Raw genomic sequence first — 25569 nt, forward strand, 5'->3', positions numbered from 1 at the left:
TGAATGAATATGCACTGTGTATTATGTAAATTCAAAATACATGCAAGGCCATTCCACACACCCCCCTTTGAACTGCCAATAGACCCAATCTACTTATACAGGACTTTGCACATGTACATTTACATTTACATTTATTCACTACGTTTACATTGCGCACTGCACACTTTATATCTGCATATAACTTTATTTCTTGGATTTTTGCACTAACAGTAATTTTGTAAATTTGTGATTTACGCCTTGTGTTTTCTTTCCTTATGTCCTTATAATTTATGTCATGGGCTGCTGAGAGGATTCACAGAGTAAGAATTTCGCTGTATGGTGTAACAAACTGTTTGCTGTACATACGACAATAAAGTCTTGAATCTTGAATCTTTATTTTTTGTATAGGTATGGTCGTAAATATTTCCAGTTTTGACAACGGAACTAGACGAAGTGTCACATTATACACACAGTCTGGTTTAGGTGTGACGGAACTAGTAATTAATTTAAACAGATTTTTATTTTAATTGGTAATTAAATAACGTAGGCACAAAGTGACCTAACCCTTGCGTTAGGTTGTGCGGCGCCGCCCTGACGTGCGGTACCCAAAATGCCGGTGTCACGAGGGAGCTGTAACTGGGTAATTAGCAGAGACAAATTGATGATGTGGGGGAGAAATTACCAGGATGTATTCCTGCCACATGGCCCCCCTGCGCATTGACAGCAGGCTCGGGCAGGTGGAGCGGGAACACGGAGACCTGCCACCCTCGGGAGCCCTTCGCAGGAGCGTGACCATCTGACATTAGTGCACATTGTCACCAGATGTTTTACTCATATGTCTGACAGGGGACGCATTCCCAGGCCGTGCAAAAACACAGCTGTGAAATGTTATGGGTGTAAAGACGGGCGGAATGTGCGCGCGGGTTTTGACGGAGGCACTGCGTGAGCCACATGCCCCTGTGGTAGCCCTGCATTCATGTATTTTTCATTCATGTTTCCCCCTCTTCGCTGCTCTATTCACAAAAGTCGGGCAAGAGGCAGTGAGGGATGCAGGGAGAGACGCACCGGAGAGAGGGGGCACGGAACATGAGAGGGAAAGTGTTTGTGGCTCAATGGGCTTCGGTGGGGTTTCTGTCAATCAGATCATTGAGGTAAAAAGCAGAATGGAGCAGGGAGAGATGGGAAATGGAGAGACGGAGAGCGCAAGAGTGAGGGATGAAGCGCTCACAATTTAATCAGAGACGTGGGCGGTAAAGACTGCGCCAGACCGCCACAGGAAGGCGGGGCTTCAAGTTGGTCGGGGGGGTGTGGTGCTAGCGGGGTGGTGTGGGGTGTGTGTGTGTGTGTGTGGGGGGGGGGGTCCAATGAGAAGAAATGCAGGGGGGTGTGCGGCTGTGATTTCAGGAGCGGACCTCCTTCCTCCGCTCCCCTCTCCCTCTCGTTCCCTCGCTCGCTCGCGCTCTCTCTCTCCCCCCCATTGCCACGGCAACGGAAGAGTCAGACTCCTCGGTACCTTAGAGCCGACTTGGGAGAACCATCCTCCACGAGCGCAACAAACAGAAGGACATCCAGACATCCACAAGGGACGGGGGGCTGCGGGTGAAGCGCCCCTCGCTGTTGGCGGAGGGCAGAGGGGAGAGCACCAGGAGGAGGTGGGTGGGGGTTTTGATGGGGGGTGGGTGGATGAATGCTGCTCGAACCTGAGCTGCGTGGAGGGAAGGTCTACCTCAGCAGCGGCAGCGGTGCCGGGGCCGAGCTCCTGCCCGCCAGCTTGTCGTCCTCGCCGCCGCTCCTTGTGATGTGAATACTAATGACTCAGAAGGAGCCGTCACTCCCGACACCGCTTCCTCCCGCACGTGCAAAGGTAAGGGGGCTGGCGAACCCGGCACCACCATAGCTTACCGCGTTTTACCTTACCTCACCTTTCTCCCATGAACTGAGAGGTCTGTTTGTGATATCTGCTGTCAGTGGCTGTCATGCCCTTCGTACGCGGCTGCGTTTCTCCATCCCCGTTTCGACGCGGCGTTGGCGCATCACGAGCTTGGGCTTCGCACCCCTCTAAAGAGGAGTGTGTCGCTTGTGCGCCCAGAGCTGGGCTTCCTCACACTGCTGACCCTCTCCCGCTGCGTGACGAATGTCGGGAGCGGCGCGGGGGAAGGAACGAAGGAGTTTGAGACGTCGGACGCGTTCGAGGCCTTGGTGCCGGAATCCACAGAGCTCTTCCTGACGATAGCGCCGGAGACATTTCCGTACAGGTCTGCGCAGCTTCCACCGAGTCATTATTCCCGTCGCTGTTTGAAAGCCCTCTAAACGACATAGAACAGGTGCTTTTTTTTTCCTCTCACAGATCTGGCTGTACGGTCCTCGCAATTCCATTCAATATTCAAATTCAATATTCGGAACTGAAATCTTCACGTGACCTCAATGAAATAACTGCTTTTATACGTTCATGAAGTGAAGATTCTATGTAGTATCGCTCAGATCACTTAGGGTTCTGCGCATTGCTTTTTGGATTAATATCTCGGCACTTACCTGCATTTTCGGCACTGGGTTTCTCACCGGTGAATTTGTGCTCATTCGTTTTATTTTCTAAACATAATATAAACTATACACGACCCAGGCATCAACTGCACGATTAGAGGCAACAGATATGGTATCTCGCAGTAGCCGGTATTTTCTTTATTTCCTTTTTCCAGCTAAAAATGATTTCACAATAATTTCTTTTGATCGTTATTGTGCTTTTGTTGATCCTCGTCATAAGGACATTGGTCTTAATAACAAAATCTCTCCATTCACAGAATTCCTTTTCATGGCAGGCAAACAGTGCTTCAATAATCTGGGACAAAATAATATCTCTTTTCCCTCCAATTGTATTGCTTGCAAATCAGAAACACGCACACGCACACAAAGCTCATGAAACAACCCCATTCTGCTCAAACACAAGTCATCAGCTCTAGTATGTGGATAAATGATACTTTCGAAGACAAAGAAGGGTGATCCCTTAATGCACATTTGACGGTCTCTATCATACTAAGCAGTTTCACGAAAACAGACTCTAAAACCTTGTGCTTTCTGTCCACTCCTCTCTAGTACCAATGGTAACAAGACCATCGACACAAACCGCTTCTCTCGAGACTTTATCGCTGTGATGAGGAAATGATCGCTGGTAGATGGACTGCGGCGTGCGGCGCTCCAACGTGCGATGCCACGTTACGTGAGCCTTCTTAGTGACAAGATGGCAAAAGCACCGAAAACTGTCACAGTTACATGACCCTTAATGCAACGCCTTAAAATAAAGAGCACGACGAGGCAGGCGGTAGCCGTCGGTGGACTATTGGATTCCGTCTCAAGTGGCGCGGTACCGCGGTGTCGGTACGACCAAGTCCGAATGAAAATGTCCACAATCGGACACTGTGAGTGTGGTCATTTATGCATGTGACGAAAGGAAGCTCGTACGAAAAGAATGTATCGCTCATAAAACTGACATTAGGAGAGGTTCTCCTTCAGCTCCAACTGCTATATAAAAAATCACGGTACTTTCTAGGAACCTTGCAAGCTGTTCTGATGCATGAGCAGGTCAGCGGCTGAACTGAAACGGTTCTTCTCTGCCGATGCCTCACTTTGGCGTCCTGATGCGGCTGAGGGTGGTTGGTCAATGGTACTGATGCCGGACAGTCGGGTGGCGTCACCTATCATCCGCCGCGCTCGGATGCGGGGCCCGCTGGGCGATCTCTCTCGATCCCCTGCTCGATGACTTCCGAGACACGTGGATCATACCTCCAAACCACAAACAAGCCCACCTGGACCAGCGTTTCGGGCTTTCGGGCTTCTGTCTTTGGCCGTATGTCTATTACCGTGGTATTCTTTCTATTGCAATGACTCATTTCCTAATTATGAACCGCTTTTAGAAATGATACATCAAATCGTACAGTTAACATAAAAAATGCCATCTATTTATGGATTAAAACTGGATTAAGTGGCTCCAGCTATTAAACGGATTAACACGCACGCACAAATTGAGTTATTCCTTGTGCTGCGTGCACTTGTTGTGGTGTATTGCATTGTTTGGACATTCCCCAGTCAGGCTCATCGTGAGAATCCCTCCAATAACCATGTAATTATATGTTCATAATGGGAAATGATAGACACGCAGGGCTGAGCATGCAGTGAAACAATGCCACAAGTGATGTCCCTGTCATAGCGCGCTAACACAACGAGTGCCAACACACCCTGGAAATCTCTTCTGGAACTCCTTACCTCCCCCACCCCCTTAAAGTTTAACGTGAAAGAACTCAGAGATCGTTATATGTTTCGGAGCAGAATAATGTATTCGGATCTCTGCTGTGCTCTGCACGCAAGTCGATATTATATGATAACGCATTTTGGGAGCCCTTCGCACCTGGCCCGCACGTACGTCGCTTCTCGGCCTGCTGGCTCCTGGAACGCTTTCCGCCTTTTTCTCAGACACCTTTCCATTCTTCCTGCGCTGCCGAGAGAACCTCACGTTCACGCGAAAGAGGCCGCCGCTCTATATGTGTGTATTGACGGGCGAGAGTGTTTGTTTCCATGGTTACTGAAACGCCAGCCTCACGCACGTCATCGCTTCAAACCATCTTCAGAGCCGTCGGCTCACCTCGTCTATTGTTGGCCAGCAGATCTGTCCTCCGGTGAAAATATCCACGCCGCCGTGGCCTCTTTCGCTTGACGCTTTTGTTTGCTCGCTTCGCTTTTAATTGATCTTTGCTCGGCGGTGCCGAACAAAGCGCGAGGTGCGGGTACTCACCTGCACGTTTCGCCCGCGCCTTCGATCGGGATGGGCTGGAAGAGAACAGGACAGAGTGAGATTGGCGGTTTGGACTGGACATCGTTGTCTGACGTCTTGCATCTGTGCGACACCGATGCGGAGAGAGGAGCAGGGCTTCTGTGATGCCGTAGCTTCAAAAGATTATACGGGATTATCTGTTCACGAGGGCGCTTTTGCTCTGCGCTTTCACTCTTCCCCTCTCTCGCTGCATTCCTTCTTTGTGTCCCGTGCTGACGTGGGGGAGGATTAAGGGTGGGTTTGGACAGGGGGTAGGGTCACCTTGACAGCTTCTCCTTCTCCTTCTCCTCTTCTTCCCCCCTCCGAACCAGGATTGTTCTTACAGGTCAGCATCAGAGAGCAGCGGGGCTCTGGCGAGGGGAGAGCCCACCTCTTGCTTTGTTATGTGATCCAGCTCCTGCCATCGTCTTGCTTGTGCTTTTGAAAGGTAGGACCCTCTTCTCCGTTCCAGCAACGGGGGGGTTGGGGGGGCATGATGCTCTCATGTAAAAGAGAGAAACCGATTTTTACTCATTTTCAGAGCAGTAGGTACCCCGCTTACAGGTACTATAGCAATGCTATGGAGTGGGATTTGAACTGACGACCTTTCGGTTACAATTCAGCATTCCTTAACCGTTAGTGCGCCTCGTACTTTGTGGACATCTCTAGGTAATTTGCCTCCTGAATGACTGTTATTATAAAAATACATGTACGTATTAACTTGCTTACTCAGTGCTAAGTGGAGTGATTTCATTCATACGGATAATTTACCGGAGCACTTCAGATTATGCACCTAGTAGCAACGCCTCCCTTGGGGTGTGAAATGGCATCCTTCGGGGTAAAACTCGACGCCTCCCAAAAAATACAGCGTGACGTTTCAAGATGAAAAGTAGCAGAGAGTAACTGAAGGGACGATACTGGCCTTAGAGGATATATTTCCAAAGAATATATTAGTTGTTCTCCAAGTGGGCTGCGTTGGCATTAATTACAAAAGCAATTTACTACATTTACTCAACGCTTTTCTCTAAAGCGACTTACAGCGTTAAGCTACTATGAGGTTCGTGGTCATAACATGCTGAAGCAGTTTCTATTTAAGGAATATATGTATCCAGTAAATACATTAAGAAGCGTATTAAAATTTTATGTCCGTGAAATTAAGACTTTGAAGTTGTCACCTGGTTGTTACCTGGTTTGTCTGTCTTTCATTGCATTTCTAAAATAAAACTTGGTTGTCTGTGCTTTCGCATTAAAAATGCAAATTTTGTTTTTCGTGGCATTGGCGTTGCACTTTATATGTGTATATACAGTATATACTATATATATATGTAAGTCTATATATTTTTACATGGATATACTGTATATATATATTTCATTTAGCTGATGCCTTTGTTCAAGGTTACTTACAGGGATGGTTGATTCATATTGTATATTTTATGTGTTTACGTGTATTTGTACAGTGTAAACGTTCACATATTTTGCAGTTACAAGGTGCTAATAGTTCCTGCACGACATATTGTGTGGACAGTCTCTATCAGGTGGGTAGAACTCATTCAGCAAGAATCACCGATCGGTCAACGAATGACGGATTTGCACTTCAAGCCGCGGCTTGAAAATGCAAACGCGCACGTGCGCAAGCACACGCATTGGCGGACGCGCGCTGTACGCGCAAGGCTTCGGGAAGGACAAACGGCAGGACGAGGAACAGACTTTGAATGGAAATCTGATTGGAAAGAGGGTCGAGAGCTCATTATGCGTGGGCGCGATGGAAGCCATTGTGGGGACCCGTGCGTCCGCCGTCCTCTCCCCGAGAGCGGCCGCATCTCGACACAAAAGGCCCCGAGAGACGCACCGGTTGAGAGGCTCCAGCTGGCCCTCTGAATGGACATCTCGGCCCGGCTCGATTTCCGGAGAGGGAGAGGGGATAAATAATATTCATTTAAAAAAAAGGGACAAAAGCGGGAAAAGTGGGGGGTAGTGGATGAGTCAGTGTTTCCCTTAGAAAGACTGGTGTGTGTGTGTGTGTGTGTGTGTGTGTGTGTGTGTGTGTGCGTGCGCGCGTGTGTGTGTGTCTGAGAGTGCATGGGGGCAGTAAATGAATCACCGGTGAGACCGGCGGCTCCATCAGGCTAACCCACCTTGCAGGTCCGTCCTGGTCTCTGACCTCCGACAGGCTGGACGTAGTGGGATGGCTGCACCAGAATGCGCGATGGAGGTGAGGCCAGAGGCAGGGCCTAAGGCAGCGTGATACTATGACCGCATTTACTTCCCACATTCTCTCCCCGATGGACACTGAGATGCTCCCGGAGATGTTCCTTCACACAGTTCCTGCTTGCGTTTACTGTGCAGTGCATCAGGATTTTATGCAGTGGATCAAGATTTAGACTTGTGTCCTATTTTCTTATGAGGCTGAGGATAAAGATGATGTCTGAGCTGATGTAGACAGCAAAGTATTAGATATTAAATGAGCTTAACGAGCTGAACATCAGTGCAACGGGATTAGTCACACAGATGTGCTGCTTATCGCACCGCCATCAACCATGGCATGAAACATGAAAAAAATGGAAATGAGAGCGTATATATGACGATCAACAGCGAAAGTCACGGACAGCTGAGCATTCGGTGATTCATTGTGAAACGTAATCCATTTCCTTCGTACGGCACAGAATGCCCAAATGTAACCGGTTCTCGTTGTATAATTCAGAGCCTGGGCATTATTATGTACATTATATCCGAACCCCTCCACTCCTCCCTTGGGCGTCACGTGGCGACATGACCTCCATCGACCCCGTGAGCGACGTGTGCTGCACGTCCAGACCAAGAAACACACACCTGTCTTTCCTCAGAAGACTTGTTCGAAGGGCGGTGCCAAACGGCTCTATCCTGATTTTAGATCGGGTGAAAACAAACAAAAGGGGGCGTGATCATCGAGGAGCTGGATTGTTAATGCATCGTTTCTGATTTAAATGAGCTGGGCTCAGCTGCTGCTGCTGTGGCCTCTGGAAAAGTACTCATTTTACTAAACTGCTTGTGTAAATACTTACCAATTGTAGGCTCTGTACATGATGCAGTCCCATCCTTTGCAATAACAAGACCTGGTTCGAGTCTTGCATTCTTCTATAGCGCCCTTGATCAAGGTACTTAGCCCAGACCGTTCCAGAAAAACTACCCAGCTGTATAAATGGGTAAATACTTGCTTTGCGATCAAACCTCACTTTGTAAGTCATTTCGGAGAAAAGTGTCGGCTAAATGAATGACTGTTACTTTAAGCTGCTCGGAAAACAATTTTCTCTTAAATGTACAAATAATTGCACTAATGAGGTCACAGACAGATGGGCGTTGGATTAAATCAGGCCCAGAATTCTCTCTAGGAGGGCAAGCGATGAGACTGAGGTTGTCATACATCGCGCAAACGTGCGGTTGTCTCGAAAAGACAATAATTTTCGGGACGTTCTGGAAGGCGGATGGACTCGATCAGAGACGCAATGGACACATCCCTTTCAACACGAAGGACATTCTGGAACCTGCAAATGTGGTGGACACTGACTCGGTGGCACTTAAAAACAGCAACGGCGAGGGAAAGGAGTATCAGCTGCCCATGCTGACCGCCATTCGAACGTGTGCGTCTCATTGAGAATGTGGAGGTAGGAGGGAAGCTGCTACACCAGCGCAAGGGTGTGGGCTGGTGTATAGTTTTGCTGATGAGAAACCCCTAAAAACTGTTGCCACTGCTGTGTCCAGGACAATATGCTGCCCCTATTGTGCGAGATGCTCGCCTCCGCTGGAGAGGTGTTGCTTTAGAGCAATGTCCTGCTATGCTCTCTCTCTCTCTCTCTCCAAGTGTGACTCAAGACTTGAGAGCTAGCAAGCGGTCCTCCTGTTCTACCTCGCTGCTTCCCATGACTCGCATGTTGTACTGCAAACACAATCTGGTCCCCATTCCACTCACACTGCTACACAAAGAGGGACACCGGTCCATAGAATGAACGCGATTACAATAGACCGCTTTGACGAGATTGTTGTGGGCAAAGATATGAATGAGACATGATATGAGTGCAATATGAATCTGCTGGATTTGTCACATGCCCTTTCAGGGCTGTCGGAGGGGTCTTGTTGCTGTATCCATTGAAAAAGTGCTTAAAGTGCTCTAAGAGAATGCCGTGCAATGTGAAATAGTGAAATTTAGAAATAGCTTTGTGTAGAAGCAGCTCTATGACATACAGTAATATTCATTGCTCGGAGAGATTAAACTAATGTTGCTGCATCCACACAGCTGGGTCTGATGGGTCCCTTGTTTCACTTTCAGCTATTCTTCTGGACAAGGCGTCCCCTTCTACGGCGATGGCTCAGCAAGGCCCAGCCCCGTTGGATCTGCGAGAGGAGCAGCGGACGAGCCAGCCGCCCTCCCAGAGTTCCCCACGGCAGGCCTATGGCACGTGGTGGGAGAAGTGCTGGAAGACGGGATTGATGGTTGGCTGCATTCTCAGCCTCGGCGTCTTCTCCCAGATTGTGGTAGGAAAGCCAGCATCCATGGGAAGTTTTGCTCAAACGGGCGTAATTTTGGTCCAGATAACATCAGCTTTCAAAATCGCTATTTATTGCTTGTTGTGGTATTTTTTTGTACCTTTGATCTAAATTTAAGGTTGCAAAACCACGAATATATAGAGGGCATATTTGCATTTGCACTCCGTTGACAGGGAGTCTGGGTCCTGTACATGATGAATGGATATGGAGCTTTCCCAGCAGCCCACAAGGTCCTGGACCTCATACAGTACCTGCTGTCATCGCTGGGGGTGCAAAATTCTCCCGAGGAAGAGGTTAGTATTTCAGAATTCCCATTCATTCGTATAATTGGATTCGCAGCTCAGAGTCAGGTGATACCTGCTGCTACAGTAATGCTATGAGCAGGAAATAAGAATTCTGCTTCTTAAATGCTAAAATTACTAAATAAAGTCATGTCAATAAGAATGTGTCCAATACAGGACTCTTTTCTCTTTAATGTTGGACATCCAAGTCCTCACAGAAGGAGCTCTGGAAGATGGAGAGTTTGTGCCCATTGCTGGCTACCTTCTTCCTTGGTGTTGTCATCCTGGGCATCGGAGTGAGAAACTTTTCGTTTGCTCCATTTTACAAAGAGCGCCCCCATACATGTATAGCAAGGTTATCATTACCTTTTGACCAACCGTAATGTGTCGTCTTCCTCTGACAAGCTGCCTGTCCTCTCAGGTCATCTACTGTCTCGGAGCACTGGCTCCCAGCAACCCCCCGGCCTTCCTAGAAGACCGACGCCAGTCCGTGAGCCGCCAGCCCTCCTTCACATACTCGGAGTGGACTGACCCTCAGCAAGAAGACTTCTACAGTGGAGACCCTGTGCCAGAAACCCCTGTCTTTGACTGCTTCATGGACATGAAGGCTGAGAGTGACCCGGCAACGCTTACAGTGAAGCCGGTGGGCCTGCAGGAAAGGTCAGACTAACCCAGCCAACGGAAGCTGTCATTTACTCCACGTGCAAAATGTCTATTGAACATTTCACTGATATTGTCCAAATGTCATGTGCACATCTACATGGTCTCAGGAGGGGCTCCAATGTGTCTCTGACTCTGGACATGTGTACGCCCGGCTCCACGGAACCCTACGCGGCCATGCTGTCGCCCCGAGAACAGTCTACACAGGAGTACCTTCAGAAGGCCTCCAATGTCCTGACGGCTGCTGAGCTGCACGAACGAGCCCTAGACGACGCCGCCCTGCAGGCTGAGTTCTATGTGAGTTTCACGTCGCAGTGGAGGCTGCTGGAAGCACATTGTGGACTTCTGCACAGTACAAAATGTAGACGAATATGTCCACGACGTAATGCAGTATCGTTATAAAAGCATACTTTCCTTTAACCCTTGGGTTGTGTTCCAGTCAAATTTGACTCATGTATAGCTTTTACATATAATAAATATGGGTTATTGTGTCTGATTGCCATAAGGCTTCATGACATCTTCCGCAAACCTGAATACATAAAATGAATGATCACCAGATTCATTGAATTTTACGTGTTTTATTCAAATATTGTACATCGCGACGTCAGTCTGATGTGGTTCATCATAGGTAATGAATGTATGAGACTAGAATAAAGAACAAAGAGTATTAAATACCAAATTCAGGATTTCAAACTCACACTGAGTGGTATCATCTAAGGTAGAAGGCATCTATAGAATACAAATTCCAAGAAGAGTGTTGACCTTGTGATAATGACTCAGAATGAATGAGTTAGTAGGTGTGGCCCAGCATTAGATGATCATCAGTGTTTTCTAATATTATTATAATGGGCTGCCCAATTTTTGATGGGAACACTAAAAAAAAAGGCCAAAAATGGAAAATATTTTCAAATACAACCCAAGGGTTATTTGCTTTTCCTAATTTCTTTGTAGCTTTATGACTGTGAAGAAGTAAATATTTTTAACTCCTAACAGGAGACTCCTATGAATTTTGTGGACCCCAAGGAGTACAACATTCCAGGAGTGGTGAGGAAGAATCGATACAAGACCATCCTTCCAAGTGAGCGTTTCTGCTGTTGCGGAGGAAAAGCCAACTCATGTGCTCGCTCGCTCTCTTCTTGCTTACCTTGGCTTACTGAGGCGGATGTTGTATGGAGAGCAGTGGCGTCGATGCTGCACAAGGTTGCGTGGAGGTCACCGCGAGTGTGAAATACGAGCTTTCCCTAACCGCAGCCCGATTTGATTCCCTGCGTTCCAGACACACACAGCAGAGTCTGCCTCAAAGCAACAGACCCGGATGACTTCCTCAGCACCTACATCAACGCTAACTACATAAGGGTGGGTATTAGCATGTTGCCGACATTCTGCACCTTGTTTCGAAATCCTCGGAGCTGTTAAATTGCACTAGAAAAATAATTCTTAACTTTCCGTGTGCGAGTCTAAATGGAAGACATTTTCAGTTCATGTGAGGCTTCAAGAGAAGGTGCTGTCACGGGTGGGGGCGTTGCTTGCAGGGTTACGGGGGTGAGGAGAAGGTCTACATCGCCACACAAGGGCCCACAGTCAACACCGTCAACGACTTCTGGAGAATGGTGTGGCAGGAGCGCTCGCCCATCATCGTCATGATCACCAACGTCGAGGAGAAGAACGAGGTCAGGCTGTGACTTTGACTGACAGGATCCTGCCCTCTGTGTGCCCATCTCTGATGGGGTCCACTGATACTCCGCGAGATGCTGGCCTCCTGCTAGTGCCAATGCTAGATGTTTGTTCTGCTCACACAGTATTAACACTTCTTTCTACTTGTGTAAAATGAGCTTGCCCAGAAAGAGTGGGCAGCCAGTTGGCCTTGTTTTCCATTGTATATGGTTAATTGGTTGTGTATCCATCTGTGACTTGTTATTAATGGAAGATGATGCTATTACTAATGCTACTTGTTGCATTGTACTTTTTGGATTTCATATGTTGTGCTAAGCAACCACATTGAGAAGGGCACAGTACGAAAAGGACTGAAACTGAGATTACCGTAGTTCCGAAGCGCTTTGATGGGAGTAAAGTTGAGGCGATCAGTGCTGTTCTTCAAGGCTCTAGCAGCATGCTGTTGTACGCTCAACCTTAACCCTTGGCTGCAGTTGAAGTACCTAACAGATGTGGTGATGGGGGGGGGAGAGACATAGGTAGACGGTGAAGTCAACTGGCTCGGTACCCGGCTTTTTCCCTCCGTGTCACAACGCTAATTTGCTCTGGTTGACTGACGTTTTGACCGAATGACGGTTCGTTTCTCAAGACAGTCCTGCTTTAGTTCATCCATGCAGAACTGGCTGTATTACTCATAATTTGTTGTTTCTGGCTCCCGTTTGCGGTTGTATTTCTCACAGAAATGCGCTGAGTACTGGCCAGAGGACAGTGCGGTCAATGAGGGAATTGAAATCACCATCAACAAAGTGATCCAGGCTGATGACTACAGTCTGAGGATCTTCACGTTGCAGGTCTGTAGATCATCTCCAGACACGTGCGCTGCGTAGCTAGTCCCGAGGCAGCTGGGGAGTGCAATTTTAAAAAGCAGATACCTGATTTTAGACATGTGAAACGGGAATATACGGATCAAACTTGTATCACGCTCCTTTTTACATCAACTTTTTTATAGCGGCATCTACTAGATGCAAATGGAAGTGTATCCGAAATTACCGACAGAAAAATTCATTAACACAGACAGAAGTATTAGCTGGAGATTTACGTTTGATTGTTTCCACGTGAGTTTTCTGGGTTGGTTGGTGTTCACCGGTCGCGTGCTTCCGTGTTGCTTGAATGCGTGTTCACGGCAGTGCGAGGGCGAAACACGTAGCCTCAGACAGTACTGGTACACGTCATGGCCGGATCAGAAGACTCCGGACAAAGCTCCGCCCCTGCTGGAGCTCGTACAGGAAGTGGAGGAGGCGCGTCAGCAGGCTCCGTCCGGGAGCGGTCCTGTCATCGTTCACTGCAGGTACGCAGCTCAGTGTGACGGACACCCACACACACTGCTGGGGAGACCTGCACCGTGTAAACATATGTCCCACTCATCATATGCCTCGCACTGATTGTTTGTTAATGTCAGACCGTTACATCATTGCATGTGATCATTATAACACCAATATTCTCAGTAATACCAGCATCACGGTGTACCGAAAGGGTTTTGGAATGAGCACCGCAAATCCCGAACTGGTGAAACGTGAATTTCTTGGCAACAGCTTGAAGAAGTAACCATATCAAATTTAAGACCGCCGATATTTCTAAAAATGAAAAGGTCTGAAGCATTGATTTTTAACCTTTTCATCTGAAGTGTAATGTTTTGTTTTTCACATTGATTTAACAACTACAGAGGTTCTATTTTGCTCCTGGCAGCAACATTTCACAAAGTTGAAAAAAACGCAAAAATACACTGGCGATTTTCGCATTAAAATTCAGTTTCCATGACCACCGTGCTCCCTGCTGGCCCGCAGCGATCCGGAGCACAGGTATGCTGGCCAGGTGGACCTAGCTCTCTCGTTCTGCAGCCACGGGCCATGGAAAACCTCTGGCACGCAAGCGAAATATTTGAATAGATAACAAGAGGCAGGAGCTGTGGTGACTCATCCAGAGTTCTGACTTGTGCCATAAGGAGACAGTCTGATCTTATCCCAGCTCCCTGTGCTAATAGGCTATTTAAATCTGTGTTTGTTTGGGCCTAGAGGAAAGGCCTGCCTCTGTCCATGCACCTGCCCCCTTACTGAGAGCTATGTGGGCTGGTGGACCTTCTCATAAGCCCGGGGCACACAGCCAAAAGCATAAATTCTGCTTTTCCCAAACCCTACACGCTTGCTCACAGCCTTAGGTGTCGTCACGTCCTTCAGCTCAAGTAGTTAGGGGTTCGATGAAGCTCTGACAGCATCCCAGGCACCCACGATGCCCATAGTGCATATCGTGTTTCTACCTACAGCGCAGGAATCGGACGAACTGGCTGCTTCATTGCCACTACCATCCTGTGTAAACAGCTTAAGAATGAAGGTGTGGTGGACATACTGAGGACTACCTGTCAGCAGCGTCTGGACAGGTGAGCTCTGCCACCCGATGCCTCTCAAGTAAGCCTTTCGGCATCACCTGTGCTGTCTAATACCTGAAATGAGCTTGTCTTTTCTCCAGGGGGGGCATGATCCAGACCTGTGAGCAGTATCAGTTCGTTCATCATGTTCTCAGCCTCTACGAAAAACAGCTCTCACGTCCTGCAGAAGAATAGAGTGGCCGTCAACTCTCCGGAGCATCACTACGATAGCATCTGCTCTGCTAGCACAAGGACTCATCCGGTGGCACCTTCAGCCATCTCCACATTTCAGAGAACTCAAGAGGCCTTCAGGGAAAATCAAGGCCTAGAACAGCTTCGCGTGGCGTTCCATCTCTACCCAGTCTGTTTCCCTTAACCACGGCGGAGATGTCTGGGGCTTGAGGTTCTGAGGCCTCTCTGTACAAGCACAAAAAGTCCAGCTTCCAGCCTGAAGTTCAGATGCGTCAGCAAAACATACTTGCCAACTGCCAACACCACAGTGATAGAAATTTCAACAGTTCTACAGTTTTCTCCAAACTTTCCATGTTAAAGGCCTGACTGGCGAATGTTGAGCTTCACAAAGCCTTTCTTCATCTGAGACATATAGTTTCCTGCCCGGGAGTTAAGGACGTCAATAATGTTGACTTCGGTATTGTTCTACTGTGGACTGTGGGAAAACTCAGAGCCTGATCATCACCACTCGTGAGCAACGAGCAGGGCGCATAAACTTTCGAGTTGTTCGAGTCGAGTTGTTGGGGCTGCTCGATCTTATTGGCACGAGATGATCTGCTCTCAGAGTAGACCAGAACCTTGGACTCAGGGCCAATGCGCTGAGGGTCTGCAGGGCTCATCCTCTCTACGAAGAAAGAGTAGTTCTTTGAAGCATGACGAATATATACCCATGTTCATGAGTGTCTGTGCTTGTCGATCAGTTTTTCGATTCACCGTTGAAATCTTTCAACTTCTGACGTTCGCTACCTGTGAAGGGACAGAATGGCCGGTGACAGACACCTGCTTACGGGACCCCTCTTCAACCAGGGGTCCAAAACATGCCAGCCTGGGGGTTTAAGAAACAGCTCGGTTCTTAAACCTTGAACTATCCCTTTGCCCCGCTGTTGTTGAATGTATTCCATGCTCAATAGGTAGGGTTCCCATTTCACCAGCTGCTGACCATGAGCTGCAACTCAAAACCTGGACAGCTCGCAATGTAGGAGGTGTTAAGAGGCAGGTTAATTCAGCACATCTATTTTATACGCAATGGCCTTATCCCATGTCTGTCTGTCTGCTCAGCTCTGTTCTGTCAGAGATTCGCTATCCTCTAGCATCTCTTTTAACGTCTCTCTCGCACTCCTGTCAAAACTGCAGAAGAAGGTGTCCGCTAAGTCTCAGCCTTCGTTTCATCCGCTTGGTTTTCAACAGGTGGCACTTCCTCCTCAAGCATCACTCATACTTGCTGTGCAGCAACAGGGAGGTCCTCCACTTTGTGGTTCCAACCAATCCAAGGCAGCTGTGGGTATGGATCTACCTGGGTTCTTATTGCTTCTTCACAGAAATACTATTCTTTTTGACACCATAATGTTAATAACATGTATACCCGCGTATGAATGTATGTATACTGTTTGTTGATATTCCACTGGACTCTGGAGTACCCAAGATGCTGCATCTTAAGTTTACTACACAACGAAAATGCCGGTATACTGTATATCAAGCTACTGTTAATCGTGTAAATATGATCTTACTTGTCCCTTTCTGATTGTTGTTCAAGGCAACAGTTGACATATTTGGTAGGGAAATCACTCTTCATACCCAGGTGTCATTTGGCTGAAGAGGTTTATTTGCATTTTTTTATCCACCCATTGTAATTTCCTGTAGGACCTGGATTTTACACCAAAAAATACGTTTTTTTTTTTTGCAGCTGCTGCCGCCTCAAGCGATCAGTTATCTTTGCTCGGGTTTGTTTCATGTCTCCGTGCAAAGGATCATAAGCAAGCAGTCGCCTTTTTTATTGTGTCTGTGTGCGCGGCTGCTTTTCCATCAACATCCTGCGCTTGTGTTTGCTGCCACGTGTGTGCCCACATTCGGATGAGTCGCGGACATTTTTTGCCCTTTCTCGCAAATACAAATGACTGCCGAAGTCATAATTGCAAATTCCCTTTGCAATAGAACTGGCGTCCATAGAAAGGGAGAAAAAAACACTAATATGAGCGACCATCTGTGCAAGGTCTGCGATTTGGGTTTATAGACGTTCGATTTTATCTCAGCCCATGTAAGACAGTACTGTAGACAGGGATTTTTGCGCATAAATGTGCTTTTTAACCTTTCTGATGGGCATCTCGCGTAGACGATAGCTAGAATTTATGTAACTGTTACAAAAAAAGATTTTTTTTGTGCAGGTGGATAATGGTGATTAATAATTAAATTAACATAAATTCTTGGGAAAAATCACATGTTTTCTTTCATTGTAGCATGACGGTTTAAAGCCATCGATACAGTTTAGCACCGACGTTGCAGGAGCTCCCCGAGACGTGTCCGGAATTAGACGACCGCAGCCAAAACATCAAAAAACAGAAAGTCGCTGTAGAGGAGGCAAAACAGTGAGATTGAACCAGCTGACAGGCAATCAAATGGCATTATATCATTAGCTGTGAAGCAAAAAACACTCCTTAGTGCTCCACCGCCTGCAGATGGTCTGATGATGGTCGGATGAGTCATCTTCAAGATGAAAATGGACACTCCCCCCTCCCCCCCTTGTCGATGTCCAGCTCTCGGTCCCAGTCTGGCTGCCGCTGTGCCACTCGCATCAGTGCCCCCCCAATGCCTCCCTCCCAGGACCCTCCATCTGTCCCGCCAATCTGCGCCCACCATGGGGGATTTGCCACACGCACATCCTGCCTCGCTCCTCTCCTCCTCAGACACGAACGCAACGGCAGCGCTCTCCATTTTCTCCGGCAGCTCCATCTCGTGTACCCCACCGTTAAGCCGCGCTCCGTTCCGCACAGCGAGCCCGTCGATGGCCTGACACTTCATAACGTCATCGCTTCGTGAATGGCAAATTCCTTCTGTAATCACACGCTGCAATTCGCAATCGTTCGTTTTTGCAAATTCCCCCAAATTGCGCGAAGGTCCTCACCTCAAGATCGTTAGGATTCGATGTCTGCGGCCAGAGCTGAGAGGCGGTTATACTGTACAGCGCCCATGAGAAGTTGCACAAAAACTAAGCTGTGAACACTGACTGAAGGTACTCTTTCCGTCATAAGACAATCAGGTCTTTCATAACAGAATTCAGCCACAATTCATTTAAAGTAAAATACAAACAATAATTTCAGTTCCGTTTGATTCCGTCATGAACTGAGCTGAATTAAAATGAAAACAAAAAAAACTGTGCTGTCAAGGCAAGAGAAGTCCTTTAAAGCTTCTAGTCTACAACTGGCAGTTTTATTATTTTAAACACAGGTTTCTTTATTACCTTGCTTGATTATTTATGTACTTGAAGAGTTGTCCATGACTCAGAACCGTATCCGTCATACATGGAAATGAATAAGGAATTCCTTTCTAATTCTAATTTATAATTTTTTTTTTTTTTACATCTAAATGGTGAATATATTGATATTACAGTGATATATTTAAAAAATAGGATCAGCTACTTCTATATTGTTTTGGTTTTCTTCGTTCCTGCAGTACATATATAAAAAAATATATATGTAGCATAAATATATGACAACTGCATGCAACCCTTACAGGTCAGGCCTCACCACGTATAAAGCACACTTTTACAGGCCGGTTTCGAACAGATGACAGCCATGTTACTCCTTTATTCCCATTTGAAATATAACTGCACTGATTTTAGACACTTGCATGCGCAAAGTGAGTCTACAGGCTTGAAACTGGCCGTCATGCTTTCTTCATGGCTGCACCACACTTTCTCTCACCATGTTTTTATACTTTGTTAGTTTGCGCAAAGCAGATAAGTCTTTGAGAATAAATTCATCCAAAAAAGGGCAAAGGCACTTTTGCTAACGATGCAGTTGCGAGTCTTTCTACCGCATCGCTGTCGGTTTCTCTGGGCTTACGGAGACTGACCGCGGCTCGGCTTGTTTCTCCGTCTCCTGGCTAGTTTGACTGGTTTATGCTCACGTTTATAAATTACTCATCATATTTGTGTCCTTAAAACCACTTACCCCATCACGACATGTAAAAATGTTGACCTCATATACAGGTATTCAGAGCATGTTTACTTCATACTCCTCTTATACTTCTTAAAAGTTTGAATTACCATGGAAACGTGTTGACAAAAACGACTATTTTTTTGAAATCGCAGTTGTTTTATACCTTGAATGAGAATTTCACAATAGATTTTTAATCAAAAGGTCTCTTGATAAAAGTAGTATAGAAGATTAATTGACTCATTGCCCTTTTTAATTTCGTTCAAAGTGTAATTTCATAGATTCCTTTGTGTGTGTGTGTGTGTGTGTGTGTGTGTGTGTGGGACCAGGGGATTATGAGAAATGTGTGAAAGTTCAGGACATTCTGTGTAAGCACTGTACAATTAAGCGATCTGCGCACTTCATAAGAAAACAAAAGCCGAGCGTGGACATGGGGAGGCATTTAAATGCCATTTTATGTGTTTAAAAAACAAGATCCCAGCTTTCAAGAGGCAAAAGAGCATTGTGTTTTATTTTTCCACTTTTTAACTCTCTTTTTGTGTTCTGTTTTAACTCCCACAACCGGATTACATTGTTCCTGAACCAAATTTATTCATACTGTGCTATTCGCTTTTTAATGACTGAAAAAGGACCAGTGTGAGTTGCCTTAATTGGTCAACGAGACGTACTAATAACTGAATTACTAAATCTATATTTTCATATGAAGAGGCAGCTATACAAATGATTGTACATTATTTTGTAGACTTGCGCTCAGCTTGAATCATGCAATCATTGCATGTGGCTTTTTAATCGATAATTTGGGTTTGTTGATCTTGTCCGGAAAGTGACAATAATTAAGTTGTTGATGATAGAAACTGTCATACTGTGTGTTTTTGGACCTGTCCAACCAGCAAGGTGGCAAGGATTTAATGTTTTTCCTTTCTTTCTTTCTTTTCAGAAATTAATATGGGTTGTGTTTTGCATCGTAATAAAAGCAAACTTCAGTTAACATATGCTGTATCTTTGCTGAGATTTTACGCAGTTATTCATTGTATTTCCAGCGTTGAACGTTATTGAACTGAAACGACTGCCTGCAGTATTTTGTGGCTGCAATAAAAGTGCTGGATGATGTGTACATAAACAGTAGGGTGATTGTTTCAGACAGGAAAAACACTCATTCTACCTATCTTTAAATGAAATAACAAGATATAAGTATAAATTGTATAGCCTGCAGAGAGCAGGTAGGGTCAAGACTGTCACTGCGGTTGTCTGAAGGTTGCTAGATTGAATCCCCCTTCGGCTGCAGCACCTTTGGTTTAAGTACCTACCTCCAGTCGATACTGTAGAAATACCCTGCTGTATAGATGGGTCAATTGTGGTAAAGTTCTAAGTTGCCGTGGACAAAGGCAAGCATTGCACCTAAGCAAGGGCATGAGATATACAGAACAGAAAGAAAGATTACACTTTGTGCATTTCATGGTACGTAAACACTGCTTTTTAATTAACATAGAATCTATTTTTCTCATTAATATAAAATACTTTCTGAATCAGCAACATAGGTCATAATGAGCTGTACTACACCTGATTAGTTTCAGGCCTTTGGATAAATATGGGACTATTGCAGGAGAGCAACCTCTCCATCTAGTGTTCAGACTGAGACTAAATTAAACATCTTGGCAAAAAGATCTTTCTGCATTTAAACCACAGAAAAGCACATTGATAATACAGGAACATGGAGATGACACACTGCAGTTAAAGTTGAAATAAACACAAATCACATGTTTCCTCATCTTATCTAATATATATTTTAAAAAATCTCCCTCTCACCCCCCACTTGGGGTGGTGTGTGTGTGTCTTCCTCAAGCTTGGGTCCTCTACCAGAGGCCTTGGAGTGTAAGGGTTCTGCGCAGTATCTTAGCTGTTCCTAGGACTGCACTCTTCTGGAGAGACACTTCAGATGTTGTTCCCAGAATTTGCTAGAACCACTCTCTCAGTTTGGGGGTCACAGCCCCGATTGCTCCTATTACCAGTGGGACCGCTCTGGACTTCACCTTCCACATCCGTTCCGGTTCTTTCTTCAGCCCTTGGCACTTCTCGATCTTCTCATGCTCCTTCTTTCTGATATTGCTGTCACTTGGGATCGCTACATCTATCACGACTTTCCTCTTCTCTTCCCTGTCGACCACCACTATGTCTGGTTGGTTGGCCAGCAACTGCTTGTCAGTCTGGAACTTGAAGTTCCACAGGACCTTAGCTCTGCTGTTTTCAGCCACCTTTGGTGATGTCACCTATTTGGACTTGGGGCCTTCCAGTCCGCATTCTGCACACATGTTCCTGTACACTATCCCAGCCACTTGGTTATGCCGCTCAGTGTACGCTGTCCCAGCTTGCATCTTACACCCTGCTGCTATGTGCTGGACTGTTTCAGAGGCGTCTTTGCACAGCCTGCATCTTGGGTCCAGTCTGCTATGGTAGACCCCAGCCTCAATGGATCTGGTGTTTAGAGTCTGTTCTTGTGCTGCCATGATCAGAGCCTCCATGCTGTCCTTCAAACTGGCCTTTTCCAGCCACTGGTAGGATTGCTTAATGTCAGCCACTCCCTCTATCTGTCGATGGTAGAGCCCATGGAGGGGCTTGGTCTTCCACGATGTCTTCTCTTCTTCCTCATCACCCTCTGTCTTCTGCTACCTGAGGTACTGACTCAGCGGTTTGTCTTGGGGAGCCATCTTCCTGCTATACTCTTGGATGTTCCCTGCTTTATCTTGGATAGTGGCTCTGACACTCACTAACCCTCAGCCCCCCTCTTTTCACTTACCGTACAGTCTCAGGATGCTGGACTTCAGGTGGAACTGGCTTCTAAGGACCTGCTTTACTCTATGGAGGTATTTGGTTGTGGATGACCTCCTTGCTGCCTTGTCATGGTTCCCACTGACCTGTGGGATACGCAGGTACTTGTAGCTGTCCTGTATGTCTGCAATTCTACCTTCTGGTAACTCCACTCCTTCAGTCCTGATCACCTTCCCTCTTCTTCCTACCATTCGATCACACCTATCCAGTTCGAATGATATCCCGATGCCATCACTGTATATCTTGGTGAGATGGATCAGTGAATTGATGTCTCATTCACTCCTGGCATACAGCTTGATGTCATCTATGTAGAGGAGGTGGTTTATGGTTACTCCACTTCTGAACTTGTATCCATATCCACTCATTGCCATGATCTGACTGAGGGGCTTCATGTATAGTACTGTGCACAAGTTTTAGGCACTTGGGGGAAAAAAGCTGTAAAGTGAGAATGCTTCCAAAAATAATGCCCTTAATTAATAAACTTCCTACAAAGCTTAGTAACCATCCATCGTCAACAACCGCTTGTCCCGAGTGGGGTCACAGCAGGCTTGGTCGGGTCCCGCTCTCTGGCGGGTCTGGGGTTCGAGTCCTGCTTGGAGGGCTCTGCGACGGACTGCGTCCTGCCCTGAGTGTGTCCCCTCCCCCTCCAGCCTTGCACCCTGTGTGGGTGGGTTAGGCTCCGGCTCACCGCGACCCTGCTCAGGACAAAGGTCTCAGACAGTGTGCGTGTGTACTTTCTTTCTTGAATTACATACAAAACCCTTACTGTGATACTGTAACTTTTTGCAAGAGGAAATCTAAAATATCCTCTTTCCGATTGACACTAAAGCAGAAGACATTAAATAACTGTCTAAAACAAATTTTTTTGTGAAACATCTAAATACCTAAGACTTTTGCACAGTACAGTATATACTCTATATATATATAATATGGTACAGAGGCATTTGCAGTTTCATTTATTCACTTAGCAGATGCTTTTCTCCGAAGCAACATACAGTATATCTCAGAGAACAATACAAAGTGCATGATGATATCACTCAATGGAAGGAATTTGATGAATTAACATATTTGCATGATTTCAACACAAGCATCTACTAAATAAAAAAAAATGGAAATATTAATTCACTTCCACCGTCATGAGCATTTTCTATCAGAGAGAAAGTGTTGCTGAATTACAAAGTCACCGATCAACGAAGAAATTATTTTCCATTCAAAATGCGATGTTTTAACGTGTGAACCCAAGCCAATTACTAACCAAACCCTCAGTCCTTAATAATAGCTAAGCTTGGTGATATATTATACATTGTTCAGTGTAAAACTTTGAGATTATTTCTTGTCAACGTGTAAGAGTCTTAGCGGAAATCTATTTCATCCATTTCTGAAAGTGCATCGGAACCTCTTAAGTTTTCCCCGAACCGCACGAAGAAAATTACGAAAACTTGTATTCAGCGTCATGGAGACACGTGTGATTTCATTATCCGCCTGAAGGTGGCGACAAAAACAAAATAATTCCTGCGCCGTCAATAACGCGCAGTCCGGTTAAAAGACGACGTTGTGAGTAAAGAGTATTTTCAGCCGTAGTGGCGATGCTGAGGGTCCAGCAGGCACATCGCGGGAATCTGAGGTCACCGCACTTGGACTCCTGCAGGGGTAACGCGTGTGTTACAAGTATTGAAGTATTCAAGAGTCTGACTCCCGGGTAACTTACAGATGCTGGAGAGTGTAACACCTGGTTGCAGGATACGAGTTCTCTAGCCTGAACTGATGCAGTAAAGATTCAGTGATATTTCCACTTTTATTCATGCATACTATTAACGTAACTATGTGCACTAAACAGTGTAGAAACCCCATTTGGATCTAAATAAATGTAAAATAACTTATTCTCGGCTTCTCTAATGGGTCAAGCCTATTAGGGATTGTGCTATGGTATGGAATGGGGAAAAAAACAAAAATTATATTACCTTTATTTCTCGGGTTGTATTTTGTCACACGGTGGAGCAGGGAGTGAGTGACAGCCTAAGCCTTAGGCTAAGGGCTTGTGTTGTGGCAAGCAGAAGCGTACGTGCGATGTGTTTTTTTCCTCTCTTTCTGTCTGGATCAGCATGAGGGACAAAGTGAACGTGAGCATAACAGGCGTGTGCTGCAGAAAATCAATTAAAAGGACATTGAGTCGATCAACGTGTTCCTCAAAGCCGCACTCTCATCGCAGGTTCCCTTTAAAAACCCCACAGCGCCCTTTAATCTCATCGACCAGCCGGGTGACGTCACCTCGGCTCCGAACGGCTCCCTCTGATTGGCTCGCGGTGACGTAACCCGCGTCAAGCCAATGACTTCACCGCGAGTTCAGTGTCTGTGCCAAAAAAGCGCACGTTCTGTAGTTGCGCACCGCCGGGCCCCCGTTTCTCCCACCGCCCCCCACGCCAGTGACTACCCCCCGTCCCGCGCGCGGGGGACACGAGCCGCCGGCGCCGCCGCTGCCGCTAAATCCACAGTGACACCTGCGTTCCACAAACAATGTCACATACCGCAAAATGGAAATTAGAGAAGCAAAAAAACATCAGATTTTGAAGACGGTGAGTTTCGTATATTTTTTAACCTTATCATGTTCCCGTTGCCTGCTGTGCACAAAAAAGTGTTATTATTATTTTTATTATTATATTTTCGGCACCCCGTCCTTGACCCACGAGGTGGGCATACCTGGTGGCAGTACTGTACCTTGTTGTTTGTCCTCGGGGCTAAGAGGGCCAGAGACCCCGCACCTGTGACGTCACCGGTGTCGCTCCCTCCGTCCCAGCGGCGCCCTAACGAGGCTCTTTAAATGCCCTGGGTTTGGCGTTCGGACTCCGTCTTCTATTCTTCTCTTCTTCATTGCATTGCGAGTCCCAGGTACGAGGACGACGTCTCTCTGCCTCTTCTCCATGCTGCTGGTATTTGTCCGCATCTCAGCGTTTAGGATTTCATACTTTTCCACATATGTTATGTATCTCAGAGATATATATTCAGTCAGTTACAAATTTTTAGTTTTCCTATGAATACAAATTGTAAGGGGGGGGCAATGAAATGCTTATTACGTCAATGTGAAAATTGTAAGAAGTTATTTCTTCCCCAAGGGACCGTTAAGGATGACTGTGGTATTGATGAGCTCTCCCATTCTGTCCTTATATTGCATTTTTTGCACATCTGTGATTTGTGCTCCTGCTTGCTTTGTTTTAATCTGAAATTATCCAGATTTTTGCATCACAACAATGCAGTGAATCCTGATATATTCTCAATTTATTTAAATTTGGGGGACACATTGCATGGATGTAGAGTCCATTCTTCTACATTAAAATTAAATGATAATTAAATCTCTTGACCACATAGTTTATGGACGTGGGGGTGGACTCTGCAGCTCACTGAGCAGAGCCCTGTGTTTTTCGTCTCTGTGGTGCATGGAAATCACCGCAGGAGAACACAAGTAGGCGAGTGAGCTCTCCGCGCTCCTCGTGTCATAATGCAGCCCTCGATCTCCTGTGCAGGAATGAGCTGGAACCGTGACCCTCGGCTGTGCCTCACATCACACAGCGCGCCAGTGCAGTCCTACTTGGCCCTGTGGCCCAGACCTTCAGTAAGCCGATTAAGCTTTGAAAATCATTTCCGAAAGACAGCGCCAAACAAGTGTGCAAAAAAACAGGAAAAGCTGCAAACCACTCATATATTTTTTTTTTAACATTTTTTAAGTTTTATTTTTATCCATCTTTTCTCATGGATTCCAGGGAAGACTGGCACCTTGTACATCAATAGTCTGTTAAGCTTGTAATGTTTGATTCCCCCCCCCCCTTTGTTTTTATTGGGACTGGAGAGCAGGGCGGTGCAGCAGGTAGTGCTGGTGCCTAACAGCCCCTGAGCTGTAGGTGTGGTATGTTTGGTTTGAATCCAGCACCATCTGTGCGGTGTTTGCATGTTCCCCGTGTTCACGTGGGTTTCCGCAAGATGCACTGGGTCCTCCCACAGTCCATAGACACGTGTTTCAGATGGATTGGCGATTCTAAATTATCCTTAGTGTGTGTGAGTGAATGACTTTGTCAGTAATTTCCCTGGTGTCCCATCCAGGCTATACCCTGTCTCATGCCTTGCGCTCCCAGGATAGGCTCTGCGCCACCACCACCCTGCAGTGGGCAAACACTTAATGGTGATGTATGAATGATTTACTTGGACTGAAAGATATAATTTTCTCTTATTCATACTATTTTTTTATTATGCATCCATTCAATTTCAATAACC

General features: G+C 46.3%; 2 protein-coding genes across 6 annotated transcripts in view; both read left to right on the top strand.

Moving 5' to 3' along the window:
• The first annotated feature begins 1328 nt into the window (after nucleotides 1-1328).
• LOC108934665 (tyrosine-protein phosphatase non-receptor type 5-like) lies at nucleotides 1329-19569 on the top strand. Of its 4 annotated transcripts, none has more exons than XM_029256217.1 (14): nucleotides 1329-1843; nucleotides 5113-5228; nucleotides 9084-9289; nucleotides 9475-9594; nucleotides 9792-9878; nucleotides 10004-10242; nucleotides 10353-10539; nucleotides 11236-11320; nucleotides 11519-11598; nucleotides 11775-11912; nucleotides 12636-12746; nucleotides 13083-13243; nucleotides 14216-14329; nucleotides 14419-19569. In XM_029256217.1, the coding sequence occupies exons 3-14, from the start codon at nucleotides 9119-9121 to the stop codon at nucleotides 14510-14512; spliced, it is 1587 nt and encodes a 528-aa protein (XP_029112050.1). In that variant the 5' UTR covers nucleotides 1329-1843; nucleotides 5113-5228; nucleotides 9084-9118; the 3' UTR covers nucleotides 14513-19569. The 4 variants fall into 4 exon arrangements, with proteins under 4 accessions (XP_029112050.1, XP_029112051.1, XP_018608185.1 ...); XM_029256218.1 differs by having other exon boundaries at nucleotides 1329-1631; XM_018752669.2 differs by lacking the exon at nucleotides 5113-5228.
• Nucleotides 19570-23646: 4077 nt separating this feature from the next.
• Nucleotides 23647-25569, top strand: part of LOC108934672 (dual specificity protein phosphatase 8-like) — a 48097-nt gene continuing 46174 nt past the window's right edge. Inside the window, exon 1 of one of the 2 annotated variants that reach the window (XM_029256230.1) lies at nucleotides 23647-23879. Coding sequence is in view for 1 of the 2 variants with exons in the window: in XM_018752683.2 (XP_018608199.2) it covers nucleotides 24125-24192 (68 nt within the window). In the remaining variant the exon portion in view is untranslated. Of the gene's footprint in view, nucleotides 23880-24124; nucleotides 24193-25569 lie in introns of those variants that run through there. The other variant, XM_018752683.2, reaches the window with a different exon arrangement.

The sequence above is a fragment of the Scleropages formosus genome, chromosome 11, assembly GCF_900964775.1.
Source record: "Scleropages formosus chromosome 11, fSclFor1.1, whole genome shotgun sequence".
Taxonomy (NCBI): domain Eukaryota; kingdom Metazoa; phylum Chordata; class Actinopteri; order Osteoglossiformes; family Osteoglossidae; genus Scleropages; species Scleropages formosus.

Bases quoted from the DNA above. Each gene is read 5' to 3' on its own strand.
- LOC108934665 (XM_029256217.1), top strand. From the start codon at position 9,119: ATGGCTCAGCAAGGCCCAGCCCCGTTGGATCTGCGAGAGGAGCAGCGG. The intron at 11,599-11,774 runs GTGGGTATTAGC...CGTTGCTTGCAG, and splicing joins TCAACGCTAACTACATAAGG to GGTTACGGGGGTGAGGAGAA. The intron at 13,244-14,215 runs GTACGCAGCTCA...TTCTACCTACAG, and splicing joins CCTGTCATCGTTCACTGCAG to CGCAGGAATCGGACGAACTG.